The sequence below is a fragment of the Convolutriloba macropyga genome, chromosome 3 (assembly GCF_964194025.1).
Source record: "Convolutriloba macropyga chromosome 3, txConMacr16.3, whole genome shotgun sequence".
Taxonomy (NCBI): domain Eukaryota; kingdom Metazoa; phylum Xenacoelomorpha; order Acoela; family Convolutidae; genus Convolutriloba; species Convolutriloba macropyga.
Window position 1 is genome coordinate 17,469,655 of NC_134470.1, and position 14,505 is coordinate 17,484,159.

General features: G+C 35.8%; 1 protein-coding gene across 5 annotated transcripts in view; it reads left to right on the top strand.

Annotated features, from left to right (window-relative positions):
• The window catches only part of LOC142336015 (trace amine-associated receptor 8c-like), a 53,867-nt gene that overhangs the window by 27,226 nt on the left and 12,136 nt on the right, over nt 1-14,505 (top strand). For all 5 annotated transcript variants that reach the window (XM_075384478.1, XM_075384481.1, XM_075384479.1 and 2 more), the window contains exon 2: nt 904-1,820. In XM_075384478.1, coding sequence (XP_075240593.1) covers nt 1,049-1,820 — 772 coding nt within the window. In that variant the 5' untranslated portion in view covers nt 904-1,048. The remainder of the gene's footprint in view (nt 1-903; nt 1,821-14,505) is intronic.

Sequence of the window (14,505 nt, forward strand, 5' to 3'; positions counted from 1 at the left end):
ATATAAAATTTATAAAGTTTGCAAACTATCCATCAGGATTTCGTAGAATTCAACCGTATTTAGACTGTTATCTTGCAAGACCCTAACAAGATTAGGACGTTTATCTTGTAAGAGTCTTGCAAAAATTAAACGGTTACATTGCAAGATTTTGAAAGAAAGAATTTCAAGATTATGCTTTCTTTCACAAGATCCCTCGAAGAGCTCTTGCAAGATTGTACTTTTTCCATGAGACAACCGTCCGTAATAGACTGGGTGTATTTCTATTGGACTTTTTCAAAAATAATCGTGATTTTTCATTGCCGTCCTACATTTACAGATTACTTTTCGGTGCGGACGTCAAAAAGTTTTTGCAGTTCATTTTACCAGTATAAAGCAAAAAACGATTTTGATCATAGAATCACACTCTGAATTGAACGAAAACTTCAGGCAAATTTCAAGAAGACTAGGTAATTTTTTAAATAATGAGGCAGTAGAATAAATAAGAGTGCTTTTAACTATGAAAAAAACTTTTAAGGTTTCTAATTGTACAAAAACACTTGATATTAAACTCTTAATACCCATTTACGTCACACTAAATGGAGGAGGCTCATATACAACTCAAAATGGTCTTGTTTCTAACTTATACGATGAAAAGAGCAGTTTCGATTTGTTTTCGTCTACTGATTGACGCTCTTTCTAAATTATAACTTAACTATGTCACTTAGCTAAAATATTTCCGCCCTCGAGCGGGGAAAAGCCATTTTTCCATGGAATCCCTTCAATATACACTAATGATATCATCTGATTAAAACGAATGGTAAATATACACACGCAATTTGTCAGTCATTTCCTGTTTATACGTTGATAGCTTCCTAATTTCGAGAGCAATATATAGCTTTTTTCACGCTGTCCTTTTTGTTTCAGCTCTTCATTTCAGCTTATTTGCAACAACCCTGCGTGACAACTCTATCGCTTGGCTAGAAATAATTAAAAATCATCTAAATTCGGGCAAAAACGGTTTGCGCTAAAACAACAGAGAGTCCTCAATTTAATTGCAATCATCACCGTAATGAAACGCCCTTCTCTTTTTGTTCAAATTGGGCTGCAAATTTTATTAATCAGCGCCATTTTGAAGCAAGTTCAAGGTGCGCAAAACTGGGCGCATTTTCATCCAATCAGAATCGAGCGTTCACTGGTGACGTCTGATGATACCTTCAAAACATCAAACATTCTGAGCCCAAATGCGAACAGCACGAACAATTCTTCGTCCGCTACCAAACTCGGAGATTCTTCAAAATCTTCGGAAATCGAACAAAAAATGATAAACGAATCCGACGATTGCATGCTTTGGATACGGATTAACCCAAACGAAAAGATCGAACTGGCTTACCAAATTGCCCGGGCTTCGGTCGGAGTTTTTGCGATGGTCGGCAACCTGCTTATTATCCTCTCCGTTCTACGGTTCAACTACCTGAAAAAAGCCTCGGCTTACTACCTCTGCAATATGGCGCTGGCCGACTTCCTTCTCGGGTTCGTCGGGGCGACATACTACCTTCGTGTGTCGTATTTCAGCAAGACTAATCAGATAACAAATAAATTGAGTTTTGTCGTGTACAATTTCTCAGTTCTTCACAGTATGTTGAGTATGGTAATCGTAGCAGCCGATAGGTTCAGTTATATTTGCCATCCTTTGACGTACGAGGCAAAAGTTTTCGCAATGAAACCGTACTTGTTTATTTTGCTGTCGCTGGCGTGGACTTTGATCATAATTGCGTTGTTGACATACATCTACGTCCTGCATACAGAGATCATTATCAACTACGGCACCATTTTCGATCTGGGTAAGTTCTGATTGTTTCATAAACTGTCGTCCCTCCACCCCCCATATTTTTACACCCATGGGCTTTTTAATATGTAAAATCTCACAAATTGCCTACAAAAATGTGCTATAAGATCTCCTCACAAAGAATTCAGAAGACAGTTTGTATATCATACAAATAAAAGCTTCGAAGATCCTACACGACAAAAATTTTCTGTAAAAAATTCAACCAAGAAATTTCTCCGAAAAAAAGAATTTTGAGTTCAAATCTTGTACTGTGAAAATTTATAGCATATGGTCCTTTAATTTCTTATCATTTCATTCAAAAAGCCCGTTGACAAGTTAAAACGAGATCATAGACCTTCAGCATGGATCTTCTACAAAGTAAAAACTGTGGTAGAAACGGATATAAATTTTTTGCTTGCCTTTCCTCTTGTTACATTAACAAGGCCTTGTAATAATAAGAAAGATTGAAATATTAAACTTCAGTAAAAAAAATAAAAAAGTTTTTCAGTTAAATAAGGTTTTAATACAATTTTCAAAAATCAGCGGAGTCATGGTCAACGTCGTTTATGACAAAAAAACAGGTAGTGTCATTGGTCACCACATTGTTCAAGTGTTGCTCGCTCATTACCCTCGTAGTTTGTGAAGGTCAAGCTTTACTTATTTCCTTAAACCTCTATTTTATTTAAAAAAATATAATTAAATACTAATGCAACGCAAAATTGAGTCAATATCTGTTGACAATTTTCGTTTCTAAATATAATAACACGGAGCACGCTTTATCTTAACTCAGATTATTACGTCAATTCCAAACCGAAATCCTGATGTGTATTTGGAAAGTTATATGGATAATCTACATGATTAACCACCAACTCTTGACGTCAATTGTGCATGGAAATGTGAAGTTTGGAGTTACGTCGACATATTTGGGTTTAACCAAACAACAAAAAAAACAGACTACAGATTGAAGTGAAACCACAAGAGAGGAGCAGAAATTTTAAGTTTGAATGTTCAATTGACATAAATTGAAGATTGTCGCAATCTCAGTTAAGCAGTTTGAGTGATTTGAGGGAAAAATCAAAGAACCCTTGATATCTAATCAATAGGGTGACGAAAAACTAGTTTTCGTTGACCAGACGAACAATTAATATCTAGTTCATTGAAAGTGATAGACGGTGAAAGATAGATATACAGTTCAAAGATATGATTTTTCCAAACAAAAAAATCAGATGCTACGTCGACGTTATAGTTTTGTCACCAGTGAATAACGAAGGAGTTCTGTTGTAACCAAAAATTCGAGTCCGCTCGAGGCAAAAGACGAATTTTCCTCTGTGAATTGTGATCTAATTTGTTTGGGCCCGCGAGCTTAAGCTTAGTGAGCATAATTTTTATGACCCCTTGGCACAAGTGCTTTTTTTACATAGTAACATGCTATATAACAACATATAATTTGTAACTGAGGGTCATAAAAATAAGGGGGCAAACAGAATAGATCCGTGAATTGTGTTTTATTCTGAAACTGAAAGGTCCCTCTTAGATTTGTTTATAAACCATAACAGTGAAGAACCTATAGAGTGCAATTATCCAGTTTTGAATTGCACCAGTTTGAATTTTTGTCTGAGTTATAAACAAAAACTCAGAAAATTTAAATGACTATTTGATTGGAATTAATTGGTTAATTCCAGAAAACAAAGTTTTATTTCAGCAAAGCTGAACGATCAGTTGTTTGGACTGATAATGCAGCATTTAAAGCAACCGCAATCTACAGTATAGCGGATGTAAAGTTGCAAAAGCGAAAGACAAAACTTGATACCCCGACAGCCCGTAAACCGTCAATAGCGAACTGGGCGGTGTAAAACTTTTCTTTTCATTGCCACGAAAGCAGCCGTTACATTTAGTCCGCCAATAGGGAGAGTGGAATACAAGCTGCTATCTAACCTTGAACCAAGCAAAAAGTCAACGAGCTGCAAAAAAGCTACGTTGAAGTGCGAACTCTGCTAAAAAAAATCACAGGACAGAAAATAGTCAAGCTATGGCGTCAAGGTCAAGGAATAATGACACGGTCACGTAGTCACAGCAACCTAGAAAGATGAATCAAGCGCTGCATAGAGCAAATTGGGCTGCAGACAAAAGAAGGCTACGGACTGATCAAGAATAAAGATCGGCCTAGCAAATTTGAAATAGTAAGTCAACAAATATAGTGTTTTGATATTAGCTCAGAGAAGCTGGTTGACAGGGGGGAGATATCTCTGACATTTTTAATTTATACAGACAACACGAAAATCTGACAACGAGATTTTTATATCAAATTAGAAGTTAATTGGTTGACATATATCCAGGGTCGGGCTAACATGGCGGGTCGCCAAAATCAGACATCTCTACAAAAGAAGGCTGCAAAGCCACATGATAAAGTTTCAAGATCTATTGGAGAAACTTCCCCAAGCACAGTTAACAGTCAACAAAAGGCACATCAGGACAATGAGTCAAAAACGTACTCCGATCAAAGATCAAAGAAGGCAGAGAAGCTTGCAGCTCATTAAAAGGAGTGCAAATAAAAGATGCTTTTAAAAACAATTGAATATTAATTGAAGCGAAAAGAGCTTGAGGTAGAACCGAATCGTTTAGAAGAAGTAGGTTTGCTCAAACTCTAGTTCGCAAAGGAAGCACTTGGTGCTAGAGATTCCGGATCTGATGATGGTGGAGCGTTTTGTCTCCTTTCCACTTTAACAGTACAAGTTTGCAACTTTGAAATCGTAGTTTTGGTAATGCGAAAAACAGACATGACAACTCTTATCGAGTTCGTTTTGATCAAGAAAGCTTACTTAAATCCAGAATCAGGCGGTAATCTTTTTTAAATTAAAAATTAACCGTTTACTAGACCGGTTTAAAGTGATGTACCGAGCACTAGAATTAAACTACCAAAACTGAAATTCAATTTTTCCGACGGAAAACCATTCGAATGGCAGGAAATGTCGAAAGTGTTTGTAACAACAGTTCATAACCGATCTATACCTAACACAGAGAAAATGAGCTACTTGAAAATATTGTTAAATGGTAAAGCAAGAGCGGCTTTAGCAAATATGGGTAACTCCGGAGAGCTTTATGGTGCGACTTGGCCAATTTTATCTAATTTTATAGGCTCAGCTCAATACATTGTGAACTCAACACCCCATCCAAATTCATGATTCAAAATTTTTATTCGGTTATTCCCCAACCATCAGTAATGCAGTCCGTTTTTTGAAGCACTACAAATGTGAGGGTGGCTTGCGATATAGTGCAGCACTGCATACTACGATTGAAAAGTTGCAACAAAAACTGAAAGAGTAATGAGGGTTCTATGTAGGTGAAACCAAAGAGACCAACCAGATTTCCGTCTCCTAAAAAAATTTTGTCACAATACTGTTTTTTTTACGAATGCATGTCACAGCCGCCACGGGAACATAAGGAGTTTAATCGACAAAACGAGAACAAATGTAGGCAATTCTCTTAGTGATCAAACTTTAGTGAGAGTTCAAACGAGGGGCGCGAAGCCAAAATCATAATCACTTCCCATTAGTTGATGATACACATAAAATTTGTACGGTCTTTTATTCAAAAACTTGAACGTGAATGATCATTATGCAGCTGCGATGAAGCAACGATTATGTTACCGATGTCTGGGAAAAGGGCTTCCAATCAAAGAATGTAAATTCAACGCATGTGGTATAAATGGAATTTTCCGAAAAACACAACCAATTGCTACACTCAGAAATCAAAATAGACGACGGCAATCATGCAGTCAACTTAAGCGGAACAACAGTCAATGAAATTAACGAAGTTACGAGTTTTCTTCAGATAGTTCCAGCCTCGATTCAGACTGATAGCAACAGATTAAAAACACGTCTTCATCGTTAGTGAGTCAACGGTATCTATCATCGAGAAAAGTGTTAAAGAGAATTTGCAAGCCGAAGCTGCCGATGTTGCGCTTAACAAATCTGGCATACACGGAACAAATGATTTTAGGAAAGAAAAATTGTCCATCAAATTAAGAGGACCGCATTCGAAATCCCATTCAATCGAAACGCTTATACAACTGTCAATTTCATTGAGAACCACAAACTAGGGCTAAATTAAACTGCGGCAAAGCCTCAACCGCTTAATTGTCCTCCAAAACGAAACCTTGAAACTGATGAAATTTGGCCAAATTTTAGGCCAAGATGACTACAGGCTACAGAGGCAATTGGATGACAACATAGGACCACAAAAGGAACTTCTCGTCGGTCTAACAGAATTAGGATGGGTAGTCACTGACCCGTGGCGGTCAAGAGAAACCGAAAAGTTTGTCTTTTCACCTTCACTGAAGATGTCAAATCTGTCGAGAATATCTGAAAATGGTGGGACAGAGAAACATATGCTTCCAAAATCAACGTCGTCAGTCATTGAAAAAACAAACCGCAGGCACAAAAAATGATAGAGAGTACGACGAAGTTTACAAGTGGAATGAAGTGGTAACACTGTGGAGTGAACCACAGTAAATCTTCTCGAGCAGCTACAGCTCAACTCAGCATTGGGTCAGCTTTACTCATTGAAGTGAAAGTTCCATGGGGATTTGAACTTGAAAACTTTGTATCAAAAGTCATTAGATACTGTCGTAGAAAAGGGATTCGTAATGATACTGGTCGCGTCCAAAGAGAAGTGCACGTTGGAGAAAGAGTGGTATATGCCACACTATCGAGTGCTAAACCCGACAAGTCTGGCAAGTTTATTTGCAATTCTGCATCAAATTACAAAGCAGTATGCCTAATTGACAAGCTTTTAGAGGGACCTGCTCTACTGCATGGGTTGATTGGAACGCTTTTCAGATTTTGTGAAAGACCAATAGCCCTGAGAGCAGATATCGAATCGGTGTTGCGGCAAGTGCAATTTCCCGAGAAGGATAGATTATGCTTGTGGTTTCTATGGCACCCGAGAACTATTGAACCTAGATCGAATACAAGAATTTCAGTCTCACGTATTAGGAGACAGAATTTTCCAAATTGTGCAAGCTATGCTATCAAACGATTGGGAATCGACAAGGAAGAATTATATCCAATGGCAGCAAAAGCAATACAAATCAACTTCTACAGGGACGACTTCATTAAGTCAGTAGGAACCTCTGGAGAAGCAATCGACATCTTCAGTTGCAAGATCTTCTTTCGTAGCTTTGCTTTGAACTGGAAAAGTGGATAACCAACAGCGAACAAATTTCTGAAACAGTCCCAGAAGACTTGAAGTCAATAAGCTTCACGAAGAAAGCTGAGATCGAACCTCACTTCGAGGCATCTTCAGAGCTTGAACTACAATGGGCTGTTAACGACGATAGTCTTCAAGTGTGCAGAATTGCCAATGAGAATGTTGAAGAAGCACCCATAACTCAGAGGAAGATTCTTTCACTAGTATCTTCGGTCTTTGACCCAATCGGTTTGTTTACCCCGTTCAGTGTTCATATGAGAAGACTTCTCCAAAAAATCAGGATTAAAAATTGTCATCAATGGGGCAACGAAGAAAAAACCTGGTGAAACACCAGAGTTCCTGAAGTGAAACAAGCAGCTGTCAATTGTAGCTGAAACAAGCCTCGATAAAAAGTACTTCAATGCAGCGAAAGACGAATCTGAACTTCGTATGTTTTTTGACGCATCTGAAGACACGATGTGTATAGTAGCCTATCTGCGTTCCCATCCGAAGGAAAAAGCAGCCGATTTAGCATTTTTAATAGCAAGATGCGGAGTGACACCGGAAAATTCAATACCGCGACAAGGAAAATTCAATACTGCGACTGGAATTGCAAGCAGCACTCAAGGCAGTGAAGCTGAAATAACAGATAATCAAGAAACACAAAATGAGCATACATATATGTAGTTCTTGGTCAGATTCAACGACAGTACTGCAGTGGATATATAGCTCCCATCGTAAACAGCAAGTGTTTGTGCACAATCAAGTGGCTGATATAAAAGATACAAATAATTTTTGATAGTGGAAGTATGTGAGCGGTATCACCAACCTAGTGCTTATTGGCACTAGATTAATCAACATTGTCGAACTCAAGAGGAATGAGTGGCTCACTGTGCCGCCTAGTTAAAGCAACTGCAGAAGGAATGGCCAGAGCAAGTGAACATATTGTTTGCCTCAGATGAAGAGAATATACCCTCATCATTTTTCATGTTAAAGGCTGAAAAAATCTGTTTTTATTGGGAACCTTTCAGTAATTTTAACAAACTAGTAAAAACAATAGCATTTGTGCAACGAGCTTTTAGCAAAAGCAAGCCAGCAACAACACTACTAAGCCTGGAAGAAAGAGAGAAAGCGAAAGCAATTATACTCCAATAAGTACAGCAAAAACAGTTTGGAGAAGAGGTGAAGTCCCTCGAAGTTGACAAGGAAATTCCAAAAACCTTTAAAGTCCTACACAATTCTTAGCTTGCCTTGATGGGGAAGCCATTTTCGCGCCAAAAGTAGAATATACTAATTTCAATTGGACTTCAACGCAAATCATCCAACATTGCTACAATGGAAACATTGTGCGGTTGAATTCCTCTTGCAAAACGAGCACACGAATAACCATTATGGAGGAACTGAGCATTTTAGGAACGTTGTTCAGCCAAGGATCTGGATGATAGGCTTACAAAATCCTCTGCGTTCATTTAAAAACAAATTTTTTACCTGCAGAGAAGGCAGAGTTCAAGCTATTACGCCAGTTACGGTAGATCAGCCAGAATAATGATTTGAAACTCCGGCAGCCTATACTGAGTTTGGAGTAGATCACTTTGGTCCATTCGTTGATCAGATTGAGCGAAGGAACGAAAAGCCATGGTATTGTCTGTTTACGTTCCTAACTGTGAAAGCAGTGCAGTTAGAAATAATATATACGTTAGACACAGATAGTTGTCTCATTGCAAATATGCAATTTTTGGGCAAAAAGTCAAGCCAACCACGATATTCAGCGACAACGGGACAAAATTTTTTGGAACTAAAACAGAATTTGAAGAATACAATGTAGCATGGAACAAAGGAGGAATTCAAACACCTCTATTTCAAAAAGAAGTTAGATGTATGTTCAACCCTCCCGCGGCCCCTCACTTTGTAGAATTCTGGAAACGTTTTGCGTTGGGGAAAGGAGTAATCAGGGAAATTGTTCTGTCGACAACGATGTGTGTTGTTAAATAAACATTGAACGCAAAACAGTTGACAGCATTCAGTTCAGATCTCAATGACTTGGAAGCATTGACTCCCAGTCACTTCTCTCTTGGCAGCAAAATGTTTTCTTACTACCCCTTCTACCATGTGTGGAGCAATTTTGCGATTTTTTAACCATCGACTGCTATTTCGACAAAGTTAAGCTTATGGAATGCTCATTTGGGGCACATTTCGGAAATTGTATTTGACAACTTTTACGAATGGTCAACAAAGAAACCCACGGCAAACGAAGAGCTTGAAAAAGGCTATTTTATTTGTTCGGTCGAAGACAGGCACCAACCCGGCTATTATAAACTGTTTCGAGTTACAAAGACCCCGAAGAGTCTGACAGTGTAATTCAGTCATTGCCAATTCCATCAAACGATGGTGTTTACAAAACACCAGTGGTGAAGCTCCCGAGCGTTACTAATTTCCTCAAACGTTTTTATTCATTGAAGGAACAAACTTTGAGACGCATGCAACGAAAGATTGATTCACTACATTCCGCCCTATTTCGTTCCTAAATGTAAAAAAAGGAAGGACGCTTTATATTATATTAGATTGTTACTCTCCTGTCTCTGTGAATTGTGTTCTGCTCTTAGACAGAATGGTCCCTCTTAGATTTGTTCATGAACACAAACAGTGGACAACCTTTAGGGGTACAACCTTTCGGTTTTGAAGTGCCCCAATTTGAATTATTGTCTCAATTTTTAACTAGATTCCAGAAAAATTGTCTGATTAGTTGATTGGATTTAATTGAGTAGGGCAAGTAAACGAATTTATATATCATCAAAGCTGAACGATTATTCAATTGAACTAGTGAAACAAAGTTCAATGCAGCCGTAATTCACAGTATAATATTTCAAAAAAAAGCCAATTGCACAAGTTGGTATCCGGAGAACTAGTAAAGCGCTAATAACAATCTGGGCGGCATCAATTTTTCTTTTTCCTTGATAGGAAAGCAGCCGTTAGATAGTAGTTTGTATTGATTTGAACTCAGCTGAAAATTTTATGATTTTATGCAAAAGCCAACTCTTTAATCTCTTATGGGTTGTGTGGGTCATTTTTTGTTTATGTTCTGAGTCCTTTATATAGATAAATGAAAAGTTTGTCTGTTCCAATACACGATCTTAAAGATTCTAAAGCTGTTACAATCAGGTTTTTTATATGATAGGGTTGTTTGGTATTCGTTCTTGATTGAAAATTTGTTTGTGGGAGACGTACAAAAGCTGCGCTTTATTCTTTTTGCTGGAAATTCCAACGCTTTTGCTAATATTTCTTTTGGCATTCCACGTGACATTCGACTCAAAATTTCATTTTCTATTTTGAGTCTTTTTGCAAAGTGCTTCGATTTTCTCATAAGTATCAGTTTTTGTGTTAATGTCAACACAAATTTTCATTTTGTTAAAAAGAAAAAAAGAATTCCACTTTTTTAAGGGCAGGGAATGCAATCTTATGTCCTGTTCAAATTCTTTAATTTAGGTTCACCGATGCAACCGCTTGATTTCTTAATGATTGCTTTTGAATTCTCTGTGATATAAAATGGTCCATGGTTTTGTCAACAGACGTAAGTATGTCAGCTGTTATCCGCAAAAGTATGATAGTTACAATTTTTCGTTAAAAAAGTGCATATCAAAAAAGATTTAGTTCAGAGTTCTGACACAGCATTCATATATGCTGATGCAACGCCTCAAAGTTTTTGCCTTCGTTTCTTTTTAGTAGATTATAATGTACTCAGTTTATTGAACAATAACATCTCGCAATATTTCAACAGGGATGAACAGTTTTATTTCTCTATTTTGATCGTTAGTTTTTAGATGTAGTTTTAAGATCTGAACGTTTGCTTTCAGTGGTATTATTGTCTATGTAGTTCACATTTTTAGATTGTAATTTCTTAGTTTATTTCTGTATATTTTTTGTGTTAATGAAACAGATTGAGTTTATGCAACGATCTACAATTAGAGAAATTGAACAAATTTTGATTTCCGAGTTTTTGCGTAAAGCATGCTACTCAAATTTTAAAAATTTTGAAATTGTTAAATATAAATTTTATTCGGTGTTGACAAAGTTCAAGCATGCTATAGAGATATGCAACAGAGTTAGTTTTTCTCTCTTCCTAGTTCAATATTGAACTTATTAGATAATTTTTTCTATTTGCATTAGAAATTTCACTACAGTGCTCGAATAAACTCGAATAAAGTACAGTGCCTTAAATAATGCCTGATAGAAAAACTGAGTTACAATGCTTGAAAATGTTTTTGTTTCAATTAACCTATAGATGTAAAGGGCTTCTAAAGCTGTCAAATTGTTAGTGTTTCGAAAAGTATGCAATGTCATTATCCAATAATGTAAATAAACAGCAGACCATTTAAATCACTTTTAAAAAACAACATATTTTTGAAACATAACTTTAAAATTTTCTGAATTACAGTCCTCAGATCTCTGTGGTTTGTGACTCTCAACCATTTCTTCATTTCAAATTGCTTTTGGCTTAGACGTCATTAAGTGAACCATCCGAACAAAAATCTCGTAACCAATAAGAATTGATTTAGCTCTTTCTTCTTTCATTTTGTTTTCTCAAAGTAATTACACCGTTGGAAATTGAATGCCGCAAAACCGAATTAACCTTTTGACATCTTCTTGTAACATTCCGATGTCTAAGAGGGGAATAGTTACCAATATTTATATAAATTATGCATAAATGTGTTTTTTCAATATGTAGAAATCCAGTTTCATATCTTTTGAGTATTTTTCCGTATATTTGACTTTTTCTTGTTCAAAGATTTCAATTTGATTTAATTTTTTCAAAATGAGGACATCGATAACAAATATTCTCAGCTATTAAAATACTCGATTCGCAAGAACTGCAAGGGTCAGATATTCCTTGGACATTTTCTCAGGAATCTCTTCTTTTTTCTGGGGTTATAATTTAGGCTTTTTATTGCCTTCGTTGTAATCGTTTGCCGTTAGAATTTCAAATTTAATATCACATGTTGGACTCTTCTGTCATAACAGAGGTTTGTCTGAACATTTTATCCCAGTTTGTTAATTTTGCCAAATCATTTCCATTTTTACGTAGTCTATCAGAAAAAAAAACATTTATTTAGCTGAGCAAAATCACTATCTTTAGAACTCATATGTCCGCTTTGTTCGCTATTGAATACCATTAGTTTGCATTTTTTTAACATTTGTGAGGTAATATATGCTGAAACACGAACAAAGTACTTCCAGAAATTTTTTGACGTAATGAAACAGTGTTTGAAGATATAATTTTAACGCTTAAGCGCAACTGAAACTAATTGATCTATTGCTCAAATTAAAAAACCGTTGCTAAAAAGTCTTGAACAGCTCAAATGACACTTGAAATTGAATCCATCACTATTTTAATTACAGAGATTTATTTCAGACAGCAAAGCAAGCATACGTAGATTAAGAATTTTTAAGTATCTCAAACTTTTAATTTCATATGCCTCACAAACAGTAAATTTTGGGTGTAAATTCATGGAAACGTAATTTTTGCGATTTTTCGGCAATTCTAGATTTTTTTTGGTAATTCGTGCTCATTTTTGCTTCTCAGCTTTTTTTCCTTAGGTTTTCCAGAAATAAATCATAGCATATAGTTAAACTAGCGCTTTTGACACTCATAATTATTTGTTTTTCAGTCCTCTAATAACTCGGTATATCAAAGTTCATTTCATTTGTCTAATATAATTTTTGTCATATCTGTGATCTAACAAAATCGTTATTATACACACAGCGTTATAGATTTTTGACAAAAATTGTTTTTGAATGAGGGTTCTAATTTAAGTTACTGCATCTTAGTTTAATGAGATTTTTGTTACTGCACACAAAACCAACCGTCATCAACAGAAGATTTTTCATTGTTTTCGACTTAGTTTTGTAAGTTTTTTATCATTCTTCACTTTGTTTCATACGCCTTGATTAGATATTTGTTTTTGTGCCTATATAGAATTATTGCATTAGTCGTGATTTTATTGTTCTTATCTACTTGTGGGGAAGGAACTACATACTCAAATGGGTTTTTTGTTTAGTCAATTTTGGTGGTTGATATTCCCATTGTATAAAAAAACGATAATTGGTGGTTATATAAAGCATAGGTACAGGTTTCTAGTCCCAACCGTAATGTTAAAGAAATGTCCATACATTTATCATTCAGTCTCCTACAAATACTGCGTCGAAACAGTCAAAAATGTTCCGACCTCACTTTAGTGCGGACGAGGGAACTATATACTCAAATGGTTTTTTTTGTTCTGTCAATTTTGGTTGATCGATATATTTATTGTAGAGAACTGAGACTGGTATCATTAAAGGCCTGTTCAGCGTATAATATGGAAACAAGGCGGCTCGGAAATGTGCGATGGCACATAAGGTCCCGACCCCGCCTAATCACAATTTTGGCATAATTGTCTACCAAATGAGGAACAGATAAACACAAAAATTATTTTTTTGGGAATCCCAAAAAACTCAAAAAAGCACAAGTATTTTTCAAAAAAAAATTGTGTATGAACGATAAGATAGCCTCCAAAGCAAACAACTCAGAGGAGCAAAAATTGATGCAATTGATTGCTGTGATATGCCAATATTAAGAAAGCGAGTCAAGTTGAACAGCAAAATCAATCAACAACAAACATTAATTACATCAAAAAATTTATGTCCGTTTTGAAAAAAAGAAATTTAATTAAAATGTTAACATACCATCAGACAAAACAAAAACTAAACAAAATAACTTATAAATCACCAGAAAAAATATGGGACCAGTTTATAAAAAGTTTTGGTAACAATTAGACAAAAAAGAACAAAAACAAAAAAGGTAAAAAATTCGCTTTTTTTTAAACAATTAAAGTCAAATTAATAAAAAACATTAGAAACCAAACAAAATATCCCAAAGGTTTACGATTACCAATTCTACTATAGAAGGGCTTTAGGAACTGTCCTCATTTATTTTTTTCAGCGGCTAAAAAGAACAACAAACAAAAATTCAATTGAAGCTTAACAGAAAACGCTGTCCAAACCGTCAAGCCATATTTTGGCCCTCAAAAATTTATCGATTGTGCCCTTTTCAAACAGCGACAAAGTAGTATATGGCCATTCATTAGTAAGACTAGGTAACAATTTGACAAAAAAGCGAAACGTAAAAGTATGTAATAGTTTTGATTTTTTTTTCGAAGCAAAATTACATCCAAAGTCATGAAAGACATTAATTACTAAAAGAACTATTTAAATAGGGTCAGTTATTCATCCACAGGAAGCCATGAGACCTGCAAATATCCAGATTTTTTCGTGCGTGTACAAAAACAACGTCAAGTATGACATAAACACAATTAATTTAACTTTTTTGTGAAAAACCGGTATCGAAGCCAGTAAGGTCATAACGAATACGAAAAAAATAGATTTTGGGACATCAATCCCCTTTGACACCTTCCTTTGTCACCCATAATGTCATAATTGACCTGTATTTAACCAACAAGATCAGGTAACAAATAGAAATTTAA